This window comes from Cordyceps militaris, assembly GCF_000225605.1.
Source record: "Cordyceps militaris CM01 unplaced genomic scaffold CCM_S00001, whole genome shotgun sequence".
NCBI classification, from domain to species: Eukaryota; Fungi; Ascomycota; class Sordariomycetes; order Hypocreales; family Cordycipitaceae; genus Cordyceps; species Cordyceps militaris.
In genome coordinates, this window is record NW_006271969.1 from 2865111 (window position 1) to 2886230 (window position 21120).

The window sequence follows — 21120 nt, forward strand, 5'->3', positions numbered from 1 at the left end:
ATCGCGGCGCTTAGACGAAGCTCTTGGGTACAAACTGGTGTGCTGGGGCTAGAAGCATCTAGAATTAGACATGCTTCCAATGAATCATTATCGCATGCGTAGACGTTATGCCATGCATTCTGTCTATTGGCCACCAAGTCCTTGGCTGCGAGATCTCTCTAACCGCCCAGGGGTCAACGACGAAACAGATAAGCGCCGGGGACTAAGAAGACGGGATATGCTCGTCATTGTCAGTGGTTTATTTTTGGAACAAGACTCCTCAACGACGACGAGTCATAACTCGAGGATGGCAAGGTAACCTGTATAACAGGACAGGAGCCCAAGATCCCAGAGACACCTAGTCAGTTTCTCCAAAGGCGGGACAACGGGGTGAGCGGGTTGCGCTGGCACATTTTGGTAAGACGCAGCAGTGTCGCAGGCCTCCCAGAAGCGCGGGGGTTATATGGGTTATATCGGTTCGCTTCACCGCAAAGCTCGCTAGGCCGGGTAAATGCCTTCTATTGGACAAACACACACAAAACTATTGATTGCTACCCGGCAGTGCTGGTTCAAATAGTTAGTGGCTTGGAACGGGTGGCCGGCCCTGGTCACAGGAAAGCCCTTTTGGAGTGCGGCAACATCCGTCAGCCGACGGAATACACCGAGGGCGAGGGCCGCTCGACGAGGATAGGGAACTTTTGTCATCGTTACAAGCACCAAGGCCGCCACCCCCCTCGCAAATGGCGCATCCCCCCCTCAACGGCGAACACAACTTGCTCTTTCTTTGTCGGGCGGCAGTCTTGGAACCGAGGCGAGGACCGAACAAGTGTAACTTCAACCTGCGAGTGTTACTGGCGCAAGTCCACCACCAAAAAGTCGCTTACCGTGAAGACGCCTCGCGGCAGCACAACGGTAACTAACTAGACAGGGCACAAGCCAACCGGGCCAGAGTGGACTCCCTAGATCGACGTAGAAAAAGAACAAAAGCCGAGCAGCAGGAAAAACGACAACAGGCAAACTCGCGAGCTTCCCGTCAAACCGGCAACAGACCAGCCGCTGGCAAACTCGCCCTTGACTCTTTTTTTCCTGACTCTCACGGTGCCGGAAGAATCACCTGTTTTCGGATGCTGGGTAGTATCCAGACGAGGGACCCCTGCGAGGGCGTGTCCAAGAGCCTAGAGGGCGCGCCGACTCTGCGCAGTGGTGATGCGCCACAATGGAGGGGAGTGCGGGAGCGAGAGCCTGGTTGGGGCTGCACTGTCCACACCATCCAGACGCAGACTTGGCTTTCCCTAGCCTCGTTTTTCGTCGGCACCCGAAGATGGAGGCCGGCGAGAGTTCCTTCCAGTGGACGGGCAACCTTTGGCGCTGACACTGTAACTATCGGCTTTGTTGCAGCGAGTGCTGTGCACACCACACCCAGACGCAACCAACAAGACTGCCCGACCCTTGGTATGATCGAACGTAGGCCATGTACCTTGGAATTGTCCTCGTTTCTGATACAGGCCTTCGAGACAGCCGCCGACCGGAGCCATCACTGGCCGACGACATCCAAGGCCTGGACGCTTCGAGGGCCACCAGCCGCTCGATGGCCGCGCCACAATCCTCACCATTCTCCGCCTTGGTATACTTTGTGATTCCACCTTGGCCGCTTCGCGCGTGGCCATGTGGCAAACCCATGGTTTCGTGTATCAGCATCATGGGCCCCTCATTTATGCAGCCATGCTGGGCGAGAGAATTCCTAGACCACCCATAGATATTATAATAGTTACCGGCGTACGGATACAATCCTGCATGTATACAACGTTATGGCCCATGTTGCAGCTAGATGGTGTGCGCCAACTTGACACAATTCAGAACGACTCCTCTCGTCAAGAGTTGCATCTTATTTTCTTGCCCAGTTTTAAGCAAGCTCGGGCTTGTAGGCCATCGTCATTGGATAAGCGCCTGGCCTGTCGTTCCACCGCAGTCGAATCCGGCGTCATCTTCCACCCAGCTTGCGCCCAAGGGGCGCCACATTTGACGTGTCGCTGAGCCATCGGTGATAGCGTCTACTGTTCCGACATCGACAGGCCAAACACGGCCTGCCGACAGACGAGGGGGCGAGGTTCCAGCATTCCCTGGCAGCACCAGAGACGAATTCCGAAATCGGCATAGCTTGACCCTCGCTGCACGGTACTCTCTGTGTGTACTCTCTGTGGCAAGCCGTCACAACGTCAGCCAGGTCTAACTAGATGCCAACTCCAAGAAGCAAACTCTAGTAAGTTACCACCACGTGGCCTTGAATCATCAGAAACCCTGGCAACTGGCCAAACTAGTGCCAAAGCTACAGGCTCTCCATGAGTTGTACGGATAGTTGACCGAAGTTTAGATGTAATAGAAATTCGGGAAATGAAGTCAAAAGAATTGGACGCAACCGGATTTTCGATCCCTGTCTCGGAAAGGAGAACTCTCAATGGTAAGCGCCTTGTCGGTGGGCGCCGCTTTCGTACCAAAGGTTTGCTTCTTGGCCGCTAACTAAAATGCGGCCGCTCGACTCATTCATCAGTCTTGTCCGACGCATTGGTGCGCCTTACCTATCCGTACATTATTAGTTGAGTTATCAGCTGTCCCGACCCAATTCCCTGGAACAACCCTGGTTCAGCCTACTAATAGCTCTTCGTTTAATACTCTGTAGAACCAGCAGGAGCTGTGGCTAGACGAACGATCAGTCCGTCTCGGTTCTGCGTCGTGGACGGTTCTGTATTTGATGCAAGGCGCTTGACCGCTACCGAGTCCTATCACGCCTTGAGGGAAGTGATTTTTGCACTGCTTGTCACCAATTTTGCCGGATAATGCTATTATTGAGGCCAGGGCCAAGAGGTGCGGAAGCACGAGCTAGGCGGGAGGCAATGGCCTGATTTGACCTGGTCTCACCGTTGGCATTCATTGTGTAGCGAGTGGCGCGTCAATTTACACCGTCAGTGCCCGCAAGGTTAAAAAAAGTGTTGTGCAAACTTGCTGTGTGCCAAGCGAGCCGCCGCAAGCTGGCGCCTCCAGAACACTGGTTTCCGCAGATGTTGGGGTGGTGGGGGGAGGCTTGGAGGTGGGCTTTGACTCTGGTCGCGGAAAGCTCGTTCCCTGCTCCAAGGGCTTCGGTTTTCCGGATCAATTGACCTGCTGTCTCTGCTGGTCAGGTTGCCGCGAAGCTGCGGACTCGTTATTTGGACACACTGCCCGTGCGGCCTCGGACACTTGTACATATGGTTGGCAAATGATGTGAGCCTTGAAAATTTATGAAACATTAATGCTTGGTGTTTGTTGTTGCTAGCGGCCAAGGCATTACGGTCGGATCCAGCTGGGCATGTTGAGACTCGAGGGCAGTACAGGTGGAATGCTGGTGCCAGGCTTGGTGAAGAGGATTTTGTCCCGCCACCTTTGTCCCGCTCTGGCTGTAACCCAGCAGCCCAGAACCGTCACTAATATGTACTGGCTCCGGCGTAGTGGGTTTGCGAGGGGCACGGGACCCAGCCAATCACCAGAGACATGTGGTGTGGATGTTGTTGACGCCGCGTCTAGCGCAGCCAGCTTTGGTTTCGTTGCCGAACGGCGTCTGTGCAAGGACCTGGACAAGAGCAAGGTTGAGGTTCACAGGCACTCAGGCATACCACTAAGCGTGTCGGGGATGTGAGACACGGCACATAGCAGCGTCCAAGTGGGCACTTGGTCAAGAAGGTGTGCTGGAGTGGTGTGGCAGCAGGTGGCACCTCTGCTCGAATTAGGTGGCTTTATAGGCAAGACCGTCGCTGGAGGACGCAGCTAGTTACGGCGAACAGTTATTGGGACCGACGGAGCATTGGAGGGAAGGCTTCTGTGCAGGACACGGAAGCGCTAATGACCGGGGATCGGTTTCTGCCGGCGAGTTGTTTCGCGTGTGGTTACATTGCTTGATGACTGCCGTACTTGAGCGGATGCAGGGTAGAGAGACCGAGTGGTGGCACTTGTTTGTCGTTGTCGTCATCGTCGACAGTGCCGAGTATTATTGCGGGTACTTTGGATGACTATGCCGGCTTTCCTGAGGTGTAGTAGCCTGTAGCCGCAGCGAGTCTCGTAGCCGCACAATACGAATAGCCGTGGCACAGAAGAGAGACCTGTAGTTTAGTCGGTGGCTCACCAGGATAGGGACAGGTGAGGACGGGCGCGGCACGGTAGTGTCAGGACGGCAAAGGGCGTCGCTTGCGAGGCTTGGTAGAAACGGGCGGCGACGTAACGACGGCAATTGACCAAGCATGTGTGAAAGGCGCGGTCAAGGTCAATGGCGACGGAGTGTGCGAGGGCGACAAGCAAGGGGGAGGTACAGTACCCAGAGAGCTACTGTTAGCCGAATTAAGCACGACATGTGCAACACCGACACTAATAACACCCGAGCGGCGCCTCGATCGGGCAATGGACGTGGTGGCCACTTGCATCCACGCACGGGGACAGAGGCGGCGCTGGCAACTGGGTCCCGGGGGGCCGGAACTTGGAAGCATTTAATTAAAACGAGCGGTGTGCTGAATACCTAGTGAAAGCGACCAAGGTACGAATATTTGTATTCATGTTGTCGGCGTCGTTATGAGAAGAAGGAGCGGAGGAGTGGGTGAGAGAAGACCAAGTTATCAAGCTGGTAAATGGACGAAGGCTGGCGTCTGCTTTACGTTGCTGCGAGCGCGGGGGCTTCTCCGTCATGAATAATGAGTCGACATGAGCTGCGATTTGGGTGGGGAGGATGGCAAGTATTGTGAATGGATGTTTGTCGGATAACTCGTAACTACTAAGTTAGGGCGATAAACGAAGCTGCGGGGAAGAGCAAACGAGGCTGTCGTCGCAATAATAAAGGCGCTCGAGGGCGGGCGCAGCGGCGAGCGGGTAATATAGGGTGTATTAGAGCAACAATTGGCGACGTGAATTGTAGGTAGGTGATTTGTAGCATGATTGTATTTTAAAATGTTGAGCGCTGGTTGGGAGAATATGGAGGGAGGAGAGCAAACAGAGGAACGTGGCAGTTGGCAGGCAGTGGCAGGTGGCAGGTGGCAGGCAGCAGGCAGGTGGCAGCAGGCAGCAGGCAGGTGGCAGAAGTTGACAGTTGGCGGGTGGCAACATCATCGACAGCTGGCGACAAATAGGCCGCCAACTGACGAGGGCTTGCCAGCTTGGGCCTGCTAAACGAAGAAGAGTGGCGGCTGGCTCAGCCTGGCACTGCCCTACAAAGAGGGGGGGGACATTCAACAAGGGCAATCGTAGCCTGCAAGTGGGCGGCAGACAGAATAACGCGGCATGCGGACAAGGTACCTATAGGTAGCTAGCTCGTATGAATCGACAACTACTCCGTACCATCCATCCTCTTGTCTCTCGTTGTCCCAATTCTTAGTAATTCACGGACGCATCTCTCCCCCATCCTCGTCTCCTGGCGCCCTCCCGGCCACCCTGATCCATCCTTCTCAGCACGACAGTGTACCAGTCATTCATCCTCGATATCATCAACGGACCCGCCATCCTGTAATCCTGGCCAGCCATGTCCAGCCACGCCTGAATCCCGCCGCGTCATTGGCCACCATGTGCGCGCTCGCATGGCACCCACTCACACTTGTTCACACGCTCTACGCTGTCGCACCCGCGCGCACACGCTACTGCGGGTGTGGGCTGGGCTCATTTGGTTTTGTCGACGACCGCCGAGTGGCAGCTCATCAGCACACGAAGTTCCAGTGACTACACGCCCTGGGCACCCCGCAGCAGCAGCATCCGGTCGTAGCACCAAAGCACCTGATAGGAATATATCTGTGTAAGTTTGCTGGTCTCGTTGCTCACTTATCAGCAAGTCGACGGCGAGGGGAGAATGAGTATCTGTTGAGCGCGACAGAGCTGATAGCGTCGCTCTTCTCCCAAGAGTCAAGACACACACACACGCCGTGTCGGCCTCCTACCCTGTCGCCGCTCGCTCCTCGATACGCCGACGCCCGCCTGCACGCTGCACGGGCTCGAGCTTTTCAAGCGCCGCCGTCTCGCACACGCCCCCTCCCTCATCATTTTCCTGCTCCTCGCCTTTCTGCGCCGCAGGTGGGCACTCAACTGCACGCCGTACAAATATAGCGCCGTCTCTGCTGGAGCACCAGCCAGCCAGGCGCCCCTCCCACCCCGGGAGAAGCGCTCCTCAGCCCTCAGTGCCCCTGCCCCCCCCTTTGGCCTTTTTTCTTCTTTTTTTTATTTTTTTTATTTATTTTTTTATTGCCTCGTCTCTCGGGCCGCAACTTGTTGGCGAGACGAAGAGCTCACCCTCATCTTCTCTGCGTTGTTTCACCGTTGAAGCTCTACGTAATAATTTGTAGTCAGTCATCAATTCATTCAGACTTGCTCGAGGTAATCTGTACTTGGTATCCGTAGTACAGTAATTTGTACCAGCCCCGAGGCTGGACATTGGACGGGCAGTTCGCTGGTTGGTACCTCAGTACCTACAAAGCATACTCGCACTAGTCCGCATCAAGAAAGGCTCGACTGGCTCCGCGTGCCGCCAATTCTTTCGTCGAGCCGTTGCCGCCTGCTTCCTCAAAATGCTAGGCTCCCTCCGCCCCCCAGCCCGACTCCTTCGCGTCCTCACCTCCACGTCCGCTTCATTCCCACGCATTTTCGTGCCTTCCCAAGCATCGCATTTCATACTCTTCAACATAAATCTCGGTACGGCCCTGTCACCTTCCAGTTCTTGCCACCGTCCTTTTTTCTTTTGGTCGCCTCTGCCTATCTTTTAGGTTTAATCGCATCTACCCGCCCTCCTGCCGCCCATCAGCGATCGTCTTGGAGGCGCCCTGTTTTGCCTCACCCGCCATAGTCGCGCGCCAACCTCACGTTTCAACAATTCATTCACCTTTGCCTGGCCCCTTTTCTGTGTCGGACAAATTTTTGTAATATCAATTTTTGTCGCCTCCTTCTCTTTATTATTTTTCTTCCTCTTTACATCAGTCGCAGAACGTCTTCTTCCGACACGCCTTGTCTTTACCCTCCTCCCCTCATGATTTTGTGATCTTTGGTCTTGCCTCTCAACCAGCACCTTATCAGTCGGCCGGCCCGGCAGTGGAATCCATTTTTGACTGTTTGACTTCGTCCAACTCTCAGCCTTTGCACCAAAAGTCTCATCGAAGCCTGGGTACGATAGCCAACACACTCCACCGCCGCTGGCCAACGTCAGCTCCAACTTGACCTGTTTTGCGAATTCATCTACCATGTCCGGTTTTACGGCACTGAATGGCTCCTCGCCGAAGGTGTCAACCAAACCTGTTGCTGCCTCCAGCTCTGACGCTCAGAATGGTGCCGCCGACGAGCAGTCCAACCAACCGGCTCCGGCTCCCGCCGCCTCTGTCGAAGCCGCGCCCGGTCAGGCTCTGGCTCCTCCTCCAGCGCCATCTCGTGTCGACGCTTCCGCTCGCCATCGTTCTCACACCTCCGCTGAAGCACCGAACCCGCTCCCTGCCAATCCTGTCGACTACTCTGCTACCGGGACCACGCAACCTCCCACCGCTCAATCTCCTAATCAGCGTGAGAGCTGGCCAACAAAGGGCTTAGATCGCACACCCTCTGCCCCGGCGCCAGGTGAGAATGATTCCTCCAACAAGCGCAAGCGGTCCCATTCGAACGAAGGCAGGACTTCACTCCCTACCCAAGCCGCCAAACGCACTCATAAATCCACTGAGCGCACGCAGGAGCGCACACCAGAGACTGGAACCGTTGCCAACGGCGATTATCTCCGACCAGAGTCGCAGAGTGGCGATGCACGTACATCGACGCCTGGATACCAGGCTTCTCCTCCTTCCGTTTCCATTCGGGCCCCTGGGGAGCAGCACCTTGTTCAACGTCAGCCTGCTGGCCAGGTCGAATATACGCCCGTCACACCCCAGAATAACCAAGCTGTCGTCCAATACAATACCCCGACATACTCGGAAGAACGCTCTGGCACCGTTGTACAGCATGACCCTAAGAAACGAAAGCGCAATTTCAGCAACCGAACCAAAACTGGATGCCTGACTTGCCGCAGAAGAAAGAAGAAGTGCGACGAAGCGAAGCCAGAATGTAAGCCCTACGGAACCCCTGTCCCTTTGTTAAGATGGTACTAACGGCCTTGTAGGTAACAATTGTATCAAGGGGGCATTTGTATGCGCCGGATATCCACCCCAGCGAGGCGCTGGCTGGCCGAAGATGGTCGAAAACAAGCCCGGAGGCATTCCACTCGAATCCAAGGATCCCAACTACGTGCCACCTGGTGCATACGGCATGCCTGCTTCGCCATACACGTCTTCACAAGCCGCGAATAGCGGCCAACCAAGCGGCCCCAAGCGCGAGCCTCTACCCCAGTACCGCGGCCAGAACATTCGAGTCGACACAGCCAAGGGAGCTGATGGTCCCTCCGGTAGCCCTGAGCACAAGCACCCACCCGGTCCCTACACGCCTGGATCTAACGCTTATCCCACTCCGGTATCAGCCAACACTCAACCACCCGCTTTTGGTGATCGCGTCACTAACGACTACCAGCGACACCACGAGGCACCACCCGTATCCAGCGCTCAGATGGCGGCCCAGATGGCACTCTCTCACGCCCAGGCACAGCCCCACAACCTGGCAGTTCTTCCCTTCGACCAGAGACGCTCCACCCAGAAAGATGAAATGCTCCAAGGCGGTTACTTTTATCAGTATGATGCGGAACTGAGCGCCGAGAGAGACCGCGCGGCCACGGCCTGTTGGCGGTTCAACTCGCTGACGTATCCTCCCACCAATGGAGTCTCTACGGAGGAACGTGCCCGTCTATTCCTTGAGATTATGCAGCCGCGTGACTCTTCTTCCATCCCCGTTGAAGAGGCCTCTAGCCGCAGCAATGTTGGCCGTGTTGGACGTCACGTCGCCGTCGAATCCCCTTTCCACTGTGACTACGGCTACAACATCAGCATTGGGAACAATGTCTCCATCGCAAAAGGCTGCACCATGAATGATGCGGGCAAGATCCAGATTGGCGATAATTGCATCCTAGGGCCCAACGTCAGCATGTACACCATCGAACTGTCGACTGATCCGAAGCACCGCCAGGGTGGGCACGGTGCACAATTAGGCAAGCCCATCATTATTGACTCGGACTGCTGGATTGGTGGTGGTGTAATTATCATGCCTGGCAAGGTTATTGGGAAGGGCTCTACTGTCGGCGCAGGCTCGGTTGTTACCAAAGTACGTTTCCCCGATACCCATCCGCTTTCACCTGTATGTGTCACTGGCGCTAACTTGACTCTCTTTCAGGATATTCCTCCTTTCACCGTCGTGGCTGGTAACCCCGCACGTGTTTTGCGTGGTGTGGCCCCGATCTAAGACGCTTTGCAATTCGATCCCTTTCATCTTGATTCATATTCCCTTGGCCGAGCACTTGATTTATGCAACAGCCCGTTCCTTTTACCTTACGATTCTGTCTCGCATCTCGCCCGTTTGACTGCAATAGTCTATTTTTATCTTCAAGAAAGAAATCAACGGCACGCTTGTTTGGGCAATGTGAGTAGATGTTTTGACTTTCTCCGTCCTGCTTCTACTGGATGTCTTTGCTGGGTTATCCGAAAACTGAACATTCTGCATTGTATTTATTATGACGGTTATGACATTTTGCAACCACAAAAAGAAGAAAAAATACACAAAGCTTGAGAGACGAGTCGGTTTCAGAACTCTGGTGTAGTGGGATGTGCTTTGTAAAATGTAACCAAGAAATGGCTCCAGCCACCCAATAGTATATAGAACAAAGAAAAAACGGCCGATTAGACTTGGAACGTACTTTGCCACCTTTGCCTGCAGCTTTCTACCGCCTAATAAAAACTAGTTGGCCGATGTTTTACACGCCGCCATAGGTATCGTTGCGTGATATCAGAACGGGTAAAAGCAAGACCTGGAATCGGTGAACGACCACGAATACTCACAAGATTCCCACCGTAAACTCTAGAGTAACGTTACTTCATACATCTAATACAACAGAAACACCCAAAAAGCCATCATCATTACCACAGAGCTCCCCCGCGCCTGTTTTTCGGGGGGGGGGCGTCTTTTTGCATTCTTTGCTGGTGTCATACACCCACCCTGCAAGATGCTCGACCAGCCTTGTTTGTTGCCGCTATTCTCAAAACTGATCATTGAGTTCTAGGAGGGAGAAAAAAAAGAAAGTCAGCAGCGGTTGACAGGTAGCTCAGTGAAAAGTGGGATCTCACCCAGTTGACGCCTTCTGTGCTGTAGAGCAGCGCTTCCAGGTCGGCGGTCTGGCTCAAACTGATTGGCGCATCGGGCTCGGGCGCGGTCTCGGCCATGGCCAGATAGTCTCCACTGTTGAGGTCGTAGTACATGCCTTGTGAGGCGGTGGTAGCGGCGACTTGGTGGTGATGTGTGTGGAGGGGGTGAGGCGGAGGTGGTGGTGCTGGCTGATGATGGGTGTGAGGCATTGAATGACCCTGTATTGAGTAGAAGTTGACCAAAGGTACCGGCGCGGCCTTTGGCGCAGAACTAACAGGCAGTGGCGTGTCTTGATGTCCACGTTCATGGCGGCGAGCGGAGGCGCATCTCGGCCTCAAACGGGGTCAGACGAAGCTGCGCCATGCGCACCGCGAGCCCGTACAGCGCGCCCACAGCACGCGATCCCCGTCCTTGCGCCATATCGGGGTCCGGCATGGCGGACAACGGGAGGGTCTTGAGGGAGTAGGCGTTGGCTGGGTTGGTGATAATGTTTGGTTTCTTCTGCTTCTGCGTCGCTCTTCGCCGTTTGCGCGTTGTGGGCAGAGCTGAACTGCTCCTCGGCAGGCGACCGGGTGTCACAATGAAAAAGCATATAGTATTGATATTACCGCCAATGCCACCACCGCGGCACTTCCATCCTTTATAGATACAAAAGGTAGTGTACAAGAGCACGCCTGGGCGGTTAGGTGGCGCTTACCCTGCCACGAGGCTCCTGCGGTTCTCGTCGACAATGCTCTGCATCATCGTCAGCGCCTTGTCCTGGTCTCGCAGCCTGTTAAATGCATTGTACGTATACATGTCGGGCTTCACACCGACCGCTTCCATCTCCTGCAGCAACGTCACCGTCATCCGTGTGTTTTGCGCCAGCGCGTGATGCCGGACCAACGTGTTCCACGTCACAAGGTTGGGCTCAATGTCGAGCTCCTGCATCACCTGCATCATCTGCGCGGCGAGCGCATTTTCACCCTGGTAGAGCAAGCCGCGCAACAGGACCGTGAGCGTGAATGCCGTCGGCGCCGGATGCACTGGCTTGGCCTTTGCCGTTGCAGCCGCGGTGGCCAAGGCTTCGGGTTCAATAACCTCGCTCGCCGCCGTCGTGGTCTTGTTGGACGCGTCGTCGGGGTTAGTCGCTGATCTGGTGCGTAGAGAGTCTTGGAGCATATCTCCAAACACATGTAATGCCTCCCTCCACAGCTCCGGGTGCTCAGTCATAACCAGAATGAATGTGTCGTGGATCATGGCGCCCTGGTTTTGCCGCAGGAGCGAGGGGTATTTGCTCTGCTCTTCTAACCGCGATCTGAAAAACTTGTAAAATGACAGAATATCCTGCGGGCGAGACAGCGATCGAATGTATGCTCGCAGCATCACCCCGTCGGCCGCAGTATTGGGCTGTAGCTTGCCCTCCGTGGCACCGTCTTCTGTAAAGAGTCTGTCGGCCAGGGGGAGGATTGTGTGCATAAAATCCCACTCGCGGCCCAGCGGGTCGCGGAATTTATCGTCCAACTCTGTATCGACGCCTTCATCGCCCAGAAGCAGCGGCAGCGAGTCCGGCAGCCACCACTGCAGAGACTTGAGCTCGAATTTCTTTGCGTATACTTTTAGCATGGGTCGAAACATTGGTATCGACCACGGCGCCTTGAGGCTCTTGCTTCGCGTCTCCGTGTCCGCAAAATAAAAAACGGTATGCAGGATGTTGCTCAACACGCTCTCAAACGATACTGGCGTGACCTTGGCAACCGTCAGAGCCTTGGCCACGATCTCGACGTTCAGGCTGGCCTTGGCTCCGGCGAAAACAGTGGTGAATGCCTTGGCATCCAGTGGCACACCAGATTCCGCGAATAACAAAGCGAGGCGAATGGCCTCCTCCGCCTGCCCCTGGTGACACAGCGAATCCAGTATAGCTGTCAATGTGATTGTGTTCGGCGTGTGACCGTGCTCCATGAACAGCTGCAGGACATCTTTTACCGCGAAGCTCTTCACTTGCTGTGTCCAACCATCATTTGTGGTCTTGCAATGCAGCAGTGCTGTGACTGTACTGGCCGAGGCGGCATCATTTAACGTGTCTCCCTTCTCTGCCATTTCTTTCAGTATTGCGAAAGCAGCATCCTTGTAGGCGGCCTCGCCAGCCAGCTTTGTGGCGAACTGCAGCCGCGTGTTTTTGTGTAGTGTAAAATTCGCCCTCTCCAGTATGTCGTATAGATCTTTAGCTTGGGCAACTGGAAGCTGCCGTGCGAAGAGACCAAAGGTGCTTTGTTGGGATGGGATATGGCCTTGTGGGATATCTTCAATCAAGTGGGCCAGTAGAGCCAAGACCTCACCAGCCATCGAGGCTCTATCGTGGGCATTCTTGATGCTGTCAAGCTGTAGATTTTGCGCTATGAAGCGCAGAACATCGTGTATAGCATAGCCAGGCGGCAGCGGGTTCATAGTTGCTTCTAGAACCATGCTCGCTTTGCTGGGACACGAATGCAGCGTGCCGAGCATGACGTCTGGCCAATTCTCTTGCCTGCTTTCGACACTAGTTGCCTCCCAGGCCTCACGCATGAGTGTTATATCGGAAAGATCATATAACCACTTGCCCCGATCCCCGTCGTGTGGCGTGCCTAACGGACGGCCAGATTCCAGTCGATGTATTTTTTGCTTCCATTTATTGAATCGTCTTTGCACAACACGGTATTCTGATCCCGAATATTGATGTCTCATATAGCCCCACTGGCTGTATTTCTCCAATTGCTGCATCCTGACACGCTGCAGCTGACGCTTATCTCGCTTCAGTCTATCGGGTACGTGGGGGAGGCGAAACTTTCTGCGGGACGTTCCGGAGGGTTTTGGAACAGGTTGCGCTTCATGGGTTTGGGCTGAGGGCGAAAGCTGGGCAGTGCCTGTACTTTGTTCCACTTCGTCGGTCGCTTGTGCAATTTCGAATCTGTTATTCCTCATGGCGTCCTCGACCATCGTCGAGTAGTCTCGCGAGATAGGTGATCGGGCGGATGGCAGCCCCAGGGACGCTTCGAAATGCCCCGGGGCAAGGCATACTCTGCGCATGGAATCTGATAGCAAAGTAGTGGCTGTTCGCTCTTGTGTCAATCTCCGTATTGGGCGTGATTGGCTGGTACTGGCGCATCGCGATGTTGAGCGTTGCGTCATGTGAGCCCTCAAGCACAGCCCCCTCCTTGCGCCGTACATCTTCTCTGTGGCACACGCTGACACTATCTTCCATGCCACTGTTCAATCTTCTGCCATGATGTACTATTCGAAATCGCAAGGGTTGTCGCTCTCGTCGTCGGGGGTTGTGTTCAAGGAGACAAGTTTAGGTGGGCCGAGAGCCGCCAACCTTTTTTTTCCAGCGCTTGTGTCGCACTTCTGCCTGGCATCGACTTTCTTCCGCCCCACCAATCTTTGAGCTTCTCGACCCAAGAAAACCATTCCAACTACAGTATCTGGCGATTGATCCTACCCGTTGTCGATAGTTCTGCAAAATGTCGTCGCATAACACCCTGAGCGCCGCGTCGGAGGATCGCAAGGCTCGCCTTGCTAAGCTCAAGAACCTCAAGCGCAAGCAGCCCACCGATGAGCTCGTCGCGCCCGAAGCCGACGAGCGATCCCCAGCTCCCTCCAACAACAAGCAAAACGAGCAGGGCGAGGAAGAGGAGTCGCCTCTCGACGTGACGCACTTGCACCTCTCGGGCCGAAACTACGACCCTGAGACGCGCGGACCGAAACTCGGATTCGAGGCGCCGCCTACCCTGGCAGACGACAAAGCCACGCTCGAGCAGCAAGCCGCAGAACTCGAAGCTCAAGTGCGGCAACAAGCGGCCGCCGAAGCCGCCGAGGAAAAGGGCATTGATCTTTTCAAGCTGCAGCCCAAGAAGCCTAATTGGGATCTGAAACGCAACCTGGAGCAAAGGTTGGACGTGTTGAACGTCCGCACAGACAATGCCATTGCGCGCCTGGTTAAGGATCGCATTACCGCTGCGCAAAAGGCAGCCGAAAAAACGTCAGGTCGACAAGACTCTGAAACTGCCGGAATGGATGGCGCTACACTCGTCGAGTCTCTGAGAGTACGAGAGCAGGAGGAAGAGGAGGAAGAAAGGCGCGAAAAGGCAGAAGAGGAAGCCTTGACTGCATAATCACGGGTTGACTGGGGAAATTCTGGCATTTTTTTTGTACATATAGATATGGGCCAACTGGTGTAAATATTGATACCCTTCATCCTTTGACCCCCCGTTCTGTTTACCGCTGCATCGATCGCGTCATGGCTACACGTTGACTAAAGGGACTTAGACTCCGTTCCCTGGGCGGACTCTTTGGGGCAGCGTTTTGCCGTTCGCGATTGTCTCCGCGACCTCTGTGATCCCCATGCCCGCGACGTTCTTCTCTGTCGCGTCGCTCCCGTGGCGACCGTGACCGGCGGCGATACTCCTCCCTGCGCCTGCGATCTGACCCCCTCGGGGATACTCGCCGCCGATCGGTATGCTCCTCCCTGCTGCGGCGCGGCGACGGACTTCTCGACAGCTGCCGTCTGGGTGGTGACTCGGCAATCTCACCAGCCTCTTCGACATTTTCAGAGCTATGTCGATCTTGTCGGCGCCTAGGTGGCGATGCTGAGCCACCGCGCGAGTTTGTAGACACTGTTGACACAGACTCGACAGAAGGTGACCTCGGCCGGCGCGGGGGCTCATCCAGCCCCTCGTCGTCGTCTTCCAATGCGCGTCTCCTTTCTCTCTCAGCCTCCTTCTTAGCAAGTTCCTCATCTGCGGCGCCCTTCCTATACTCGTGTCAGTCGCAACCTGGATGGGATTATCGCACGCGCCAGACAACGTACTTTTTCTCCAAGGGATTCGGGGCATCATTAGTGAGCTTGGGAACGAGTTTGGGGTTGCGAAGTTGCTGTGTGCGTGAGGGCCGAGAAACATATGGCCTCTCTTGGGCGGTCGCTTGGCATTCATATGAATAGTGTCGTTCTAAGTAGTTAGCAAAGATGATGTGATGAGCTGGGCGGACAAGACATATCTCGTTTTAAGCACTTTTGACACTGTACGTTGGCCGGTGTCGACCGTGAAGGCCCGCTGCGATAAGAATGCATTTTTGAAGCTTTTGAAGATACAAGGGACTGAATTGATGGCGGCTTGTGACAGCACCCTTCTGGTAGGTAATCTGTAACTAGAGAGGAGGCTGGCAGGACTTTTGACCTTGTGCACGTGACCTGTTCTAGATTCGATGGAGGCACCTCGGTCGGCTGCTCAGTTGACAAATTTTTTTTTCAAACGAGAGTGCATGAGATTATATGAGAGAGAAAATCAAACATTGTGTTCAACCATCTAAAGATTTGAAAGTACGATAAAATTAGACATGTCTATAGTAAATCCTCTGCACTCGCCGCCTTGTGCCATGTACGACGAAGAAGCGGGCTGGCGACGGTACACACTGACCTGCGGGATAACTTTGAAAATCGTAATAATATTGGGCAGCACAATCTTCGATTTTTTTTTTACAATTTTGAGCCTGAATTGTTTTTTTTCCCGAAACATCGCTTTCCGGCTATGCGGACGACCACAGGCGAATTGGGCGACCCAGCCTAGTCACCTGACATGGTATCCAGCTAAAGTAAACGCCACAGCCGTGGGAGGGCGGCCGCTCGAACAAGATCCCAGAACTTTTGACCTGCTGTGTCTGCTAAATATTTCTTCTATTTGAAGCGACAACCCGAACCTTGCCGCCTGCATCCTGCTGCCTATTTCATAAATAGCTAGAGTACTGGTCTGTACGACTTGGCCCCTTGTTGCCTATTTTCTTCGTCTTGTAGGTTTCTTCTGCCTGGTGCTTCTCTCCCCCTCCACAGCGCAACTGCCCCCCTCCTTGACGTCGGCCACAATTTCTCAAGCCCCACGACATTTCTTTTTTGAGAGTCGCAGGACATCGACGCCAACCCCGACGCATCACGAACATCACGAGCATCACGATAGCTAACTATCCCCTGCAGCGCCGCATTTCCTGCAGGACGAAAAAAAATACTTCAGAAATCACCTCGATCGATTCGGCACTTGCGAACGTCTTCGAAATACCGGGAACCATGTCCTATTTTCCTCGATCATGAGACTTGCGCGGTGCCTTCTCTGCTAAATTCGTTTCGAACGGCTCTGATTTTCTTGAGATTCTGTTGGCTTTGCCGTTATTCCCATCTTGAACGTGCCCTGTACCGCATACCTTTTTTTCCTTGACGAAACTGCTTTGAATCGGGTAGATTTCTGCCACTTATACCCCCCTTTACCAGCGCAAACGCCCGCTGTAGCAAACGTACGTCGCAACACCAACGTCTCTCTCTCGACGTTAAACCGCTAATTTCAAGGCATAGAACACGATTTCGAAACACGACTCTTCTCTTGTCTTTTACCGATGGAGGCTGCGCAAAGGTCCCTGGCGACTGATGCCGTCGTGGTCGTCGGCGCATCCCACATACCAAAATCAGTTGCCATGCCGCTCAAGCGGCCAGGCGTAGCCCCAAACGTTGACACGACGTCTGCGTCGCTGAGCAATCTCAATCTTGACTCGACAGTCTCCAACGCCGCCGCTGCGGATAAGCTGCCGGCCATCCAAAGAATCGACTCCAACTCCGACCCAGGGACTAAGCCTCCCAGTCTTGACGGCAAGAGCATTACATCAGGAACAACATTTGCATTGGACGAAAAGGAGTCGCTTCGCCCAGATGATAGTGCAAGTGTACAAGCAGCTGCCGAGGATGACGATGCAGCATCTCTCCTTCCGGGGTCTCGTTTGGGCTCAGAAGCGGCTACTAGAGCCCGTGCCCGGCCGACCATTGCCATGGGTAGTCACCCCGCCGGCGTTCTCACACCACAGAGCACGTCTTCCGAGCAGCAAATTGAGAATGGCGCGCCGCTCCAGCTCAGTGGCGAGGCTAGGCCATCAAATGCGCTCAATGCCATATATCGCCAAGCCCCTGACGAGAAACTCATTGATGCGCTGGCCACACCACGCGATCGCTTCTTCTTGCTGCGTCTCGAAAAAGATGTTATTGACTTTGTACAGAACTCCAAGTAAGACAGTATGCTATTGCTGACAATGCTCATTCTAACATGATTTCCAGAGAGCCTTACATGGATCTACCGCCGTCCAACTCCTTTTGTAGAATGTTGACCCATAAATTGGCTGACTACTACCACATGACACATTCTTTTGAAGCACATATTGGATCTGTCCGGATATTTCGAACCCCTTTCTGTCGTGTTCCGCCATCGTTAGCACAGATGGTGCCCGAGACGACACCGCCATCTGACAGCACGCCGCCACCTGCGCTCTTGCCGCGAAAGATTATGCGACGTGGACAGGAAGGCGATGGCGCGAGTGCTGGTCCATCCGGGCCTGGTTCTGAAACCGGAAGCGATCTAAAGGACAAGCAACCCGCCAACCAAAAGTGAGTCGAACGACATCCTGAACTCTATGTAAAATCTAACACAAAATAGACTCTCGAGAGAGCAACGCGAAGAAATGTACAAGATTACTAGAGATAGAATCTTTGGCGCAGAGGAGAATACCACAGGTTGGTCCCTGTCTATGCGAATGAGGACGCACTATACTGACTTTTTCCCAAGCGGACAATGGCGCAGAAGTCGGCATGTCACGAACAAGTTCCGCGTCGGCTAACAGGTCAAATCTGGGAAAACGTGGAAAAGGAAACAAACAGCGCCGCGACTCAGACGGCTTCGATTCTCGACACCAGTACCAGCCTTTCTGGGGACCTCAGCAACAAACATGGGTGTCGCAATCGCAGGCGCAGTACGGACCCCCTGGCGCGCAGTATATAACCGCGGGCCCGTCTAACTACCAGGTTCCGCCAAACTATGCGCAACAAGGGCCAGCGTATGGTCCTGTCCCGACTATGCCACCCAATGCCGGCTATCCTGGATATCCTGCGGCACCGGTATGTTGTAGCCCTCATCCCAAATCTTCAACCGCTAATTCAAGTCGTCGTGCAGTACCCCGCTGGAGGAAGCCCTGTAGTGTATGTACCACAGCCTCAAATGGCCTCGAATACACCACCCCATGGATGGCAGCCTGCGTATAATGCGCCTGTGCTCTACCCGCCCCAGGTGCCCGCCCCAGGACCACCACAGGCACCAATCCAAAATCATGGCCCTGGCATTGGCCCTGGTGGTATCCCGTACGCCTTTGGGCAATTGCCTGCTAATGCCAATCCGCATGACCCCAAAAGCCAGCATCCCATTCCAGGCAGCTACAATCGAAATCACGCTTTCAACCCCAAGACGCAATCGTTCAGCCCCGGAGCGCCCATGGCCCCTGTTCACCCACCGCAGCCGCCATTTACGGCACCCGGATCGCATCACGGCAGTCCCCAAATCGGCACACCACCTCATTTGGCCTATACGGGATACCAACCCCCCATGCCTCCTCCATACGGTGGGGCATATGGCATGGCCAGACAGGGTTCTAACAATTCGATTCCATCCTATCATGGTCCTCCTCAGGGCACGCCTCCACACGTGGTTATGCAACCCCCTCAGCATATGGCTCAGCAACCGCCAATGCCAATGAACAGCAGACCACTACCACACGGATCATTACCCAATGGCCAAATGTATAGCCACCTGCCCACGTACGGGAACCCCGCTTCGTTGCCTCAAAAGCCGACAACGGGAATGTGAGGGGAACATTTTGGGACTTGCAATCAGTCGAATACAGACAGGGAACGGCAAACTGGTGAATGGCGCAAATGGCAGGGATTGCAGCATATCTGGGCGTTATGAAACGAAAATAAAAGATCAAAGGGAACTGGCGGATTAGGATAACTTTTTGCATTTGGCCTTTTATCTATATCCATAAGGGGCGAAAGAGAAAGAATATATCATAGATCGAAGCCACAAACCAACAGTTGAATAATTTTGAATGCAACACACCGGCTGAAATCTCGGTTATGAGGTGTAAGAGACTGTATCAAGATTTTTTTTTAAGATTGATCCTTTCTAAATGTATGAGTTTGCCAAATAAGTGATGACTTGTTCATTTCTTTTCTTGGCCTAGCCCACAAAACGCCACGATGAAGTGTTTCCGTCCTACTCTCCAAGAGCCGAAGCTTTCTCCAGAGGCCCATGTCCTCTTCTGATGCCATTCCCCGGACTTGCTCTTCTCCTCATATCGTCGTCTATGTGATTCAATATAAAAAACACGCAGCACTGTACATCAGAGCGCAGGCGGGGGAGCGAGGGGAGACAATTTGGGCTTCAAAGACACTTGAGAACAACCTTGTTCCGTGTCCAAGATGCAAAACCCGCCATAAAACCAATAAAAAGCTTCATTTATAATTCCGTTCCTTTATCTCATTTCAACTCTTGAGACATGCCACTGCAACCCAGTCAGTATGTGCCATAGCCTATTCCGTAGGCTCGCGGGGCTCGCGGGGCTCCCTGGGTTCCCTGTGTTCTCTGGGCTCGCGCTGCTCGCGCTGCTGGCCGCCTCCCCGGGCACCACCACGGCCGCCGCGCTTGTTGCCGCCACCGCGCTGGTTACCCTTTTCGCCTTCACCGGCCTTGCCCTCGCCGTCCTTGTCAATGGCGACGAGGTTGGCCGTGGCCAGTCGCTGGGAGAGGTCGATCTGGGTGCGGATGGAATTGGCGAGGTAGCTGACCATCAGGACGTCCTGAATGTGGTTGTTGAAGTCGTGCTCAATCTGGGCGGCGTCGACCTTGGGGGCGAGCGACAGGGCGCTCAGGAGGTACTGGCCGAGGGCGTTGTTGGGCTCCTCGTCCTCGTCGAGGACGCCATTCACCCACTCGCTCACGCGGTCGAGGAGGCCAATGGTGTGCTGGATGGAGCGGCCGAGGCCCTCAATGTCGGACGGCAGGGGGACGGTCCGGGACTCGACGTCCTTGGCCGAGGCGACGGCCTCGAGGGCGCTCTTCTCGGCGTCGCCGTAGAGCATCTTATGGGGCACTTGGATGAAGAGGCAGCTGTCGGCGGCGCGCTCGGCGTTGACGGCGACAGGGGCCGAGATGTAGCAGCGCGTCTCAATGTCCTCGCCGGGCTCCGTCGAGATGGTCATGTGGACGGCCGGGTGCGGAAAGGTGCCGGTGTCGGGGCTGCCGAAGAAGTTTTGGATGAGGGCGCTGAAGCTATTGAGCTCGTGCGAGGTCGTGTACCAGCCGAGCAGCGATTCGCGGGGCGAGGCCTTGAGCGTGAGGGCGAGCATGCTCTTTTGGTATTCGACGTCGACCTCGACCTGGTCCTCCTCCTCGGTATGCGGGATGGCAAAGCACGAGCGGACCTCGACTTCGGTGCCGTCCTCGGAGCGGGTGCCTACTAGGGCACCAATGACGCGCGTGGGCTGAGCTCCGTCACGGACATCGCGGCGAACGGCGTGATCGAGGATCGAAAGGATGGCCTGCAGTTTTTGACACCCGTCAGTATTTCGCCGGTACAAAGAAAAATACGCCAATAATGTCTCCTCAACATTTTGAGGGGCCAGTTCTCAGGGGGCTGTATAAATCGTCGCTACCCACCTCGGGCTGAATATTGACATTGAGGGGCGCAATGTTGGTCTGGATGCCAACGTTGGCGTGGGCCAACGGGCGCGCAAGATGTATATAGCGCTCTGTCGCGGCAGCCATGCTGGGCAGATGCAAACTCTCGACCGGGGATCGTGGTGTTGGGTTTGTCGGAGGCGGTTGCGTCGTGGAGGGCGGAAAAAGGGTGGATGGTGGTGTGCCAGCAAGTTTCTTCCCACAAGGAGGGGCTGTCGTTTTGGGTGCGCCGCCAAATTTCAACCCAGATTTTGCGTATTTGCTCGTTTGGCAGGCTCCGCTGGGGTTGTGCGCGCTAAGATAGGCAGATGATAAGCCGGTGTGGCGGTGCGGT

The 21120-nt window shown here is 54.7% G+C and overlaps 7 protein-coding genes across 7 annotated transcripts; 4 read left to right on the forward strand and 3 right to left on the reverse strand.

Annotated features, from left to right (window-relative positions):
* Window positions 1-112: 112 nt before the first annotated feature.
* CCM_00924 (uncharacterized protein) lies at window positions 113-1735 on the forward strand (the record flags this gene model as incomplete). The annotated part of the gene is made up of 5 exons (XM_006666082.1): window positions 113-272; window positions 346-486; window positions 542-891; window positions 993-1431; window positions 1485-1735. 5 exons carry the CDS (start codon window positions 113-115, stop codon window positions 1733-1735), a joined length of 1341 nt encoding a protein of 446 aa, XP_006666145.1.
* A 3818-nt stretch (window positions 1736-5553) lies between these two features.
* CCM_00925 (C6 zinc finger domain-containing protein) lies at window positions 5554-9336 on the forward strand (the record flags this gene model as incomplete). Its single annotated transcript, XM_006666083.1, has 7 exons — window positions 5554-5673; window positions 5768-5779; window positions 5867-6158; window positions 6397-6669; window positions 7105-8055; window positions 8111-9198; window positions 9268-9336. The coding sequence occupies 7 exons, from the start codon at window positions 5554-5556 to the stop codon at window positions 9334-9336; spliced, it is 2805 nt and encodes a 934-aa protein (XP_006666146.1).
* Window positions 9337-10536: 1200 nt separating this feature from the next.
* Window positions 10537-12717, reverse strand: CCM_00926 (uncharacterized protein; the record flags this gene model as incomplete). The annotated part of the gene is made up of 2 exons (XM_006666084.1): window positions 10537-10750; window positions 10931-12717. 2 exons carry the CDS (start codon window positions 12715-12717, stop codon window positions 10537-10539), a joined length of 2001 nt encoding a protein of 666 aa, XP_006666147.1.
* Window positions 12718-13712: 995 nt separating this feature from the next.
* On the forward strand, window positions 13713-14363 carry CCM_00927 (cell cycle control protein cwf18, putative; the record flags this gene model as incomplete). Its single annotated transcript, XM_006666085.1, has 1 exon — window positions 13713-14363. The coding sequence occupies one exon, from the start codon at window positions 13713-13715 to the stop codon at window positions 14361-14363; it is 651 nt and encodes a 216-aa protein (XP_006666148.1).
* Window positions 14364-14466: 103 nt separating this feature from the next.
* Window positions 14467-15587, reverse strand: CCM_00928 (uncharacterized protein; the record flags this gene model as incomplete). The annotated part of the gene is made up of 4 exons (XM_006666086.1): window positions 14467-14997; window positions 15043-15197; window positions 15261-15390; window positions 15573-15587. The coding sequence occupies 4 exons, from the start codon at window positions 15585-15587 to the stop codon at window positions 14467-14469; spliced, it is 831 nt and encodes a 276-aa protein (XP_006666149.1).
* A 1042-nt stretch (window positions 15588-16629) lies between these two features.
* On the forward strand, window positions 16630-18914 carry CCM_00929 (R3H domain protein, putative; the record flags this gene model as incomplete). The annotated part of the gene is made up of 5 exons (XM_006666087.1): window positions 16630-17288; window positions 17339-17665; window positions 17715-17791; window positions 17844-18172; window positions 18228-18914. The coding sequence occupies 5 exons, from the start codon at window positions 16630-16632 to the stop codon at window positions 18912-18914; spliced, it is 2079 nt and encodes a 692-aa protein (XP_006666150.1).
* A 725-nt stretch (window positions 18915-19639) lies between these two features.
* CCM_00930 (eukaryotic translation initiation factor 3 subunit F) lies at window positions 19640-20873 on the reverse strand (the record flags this gene model as incomplete). The annotated part of the gene is made up of 2 exons (XM_006666088.1): window positions 19640-20647; window positions 20766-20873. 2 exons carry the CDS (start codon window positions 20871-20873, stop codon window positions 19640-19642), a joined length of 1116 nt encoding a protein of 371 aa, XP_006666151.1.
* Window positions 20874-21120: the final 247 nt, after the last annotated feature.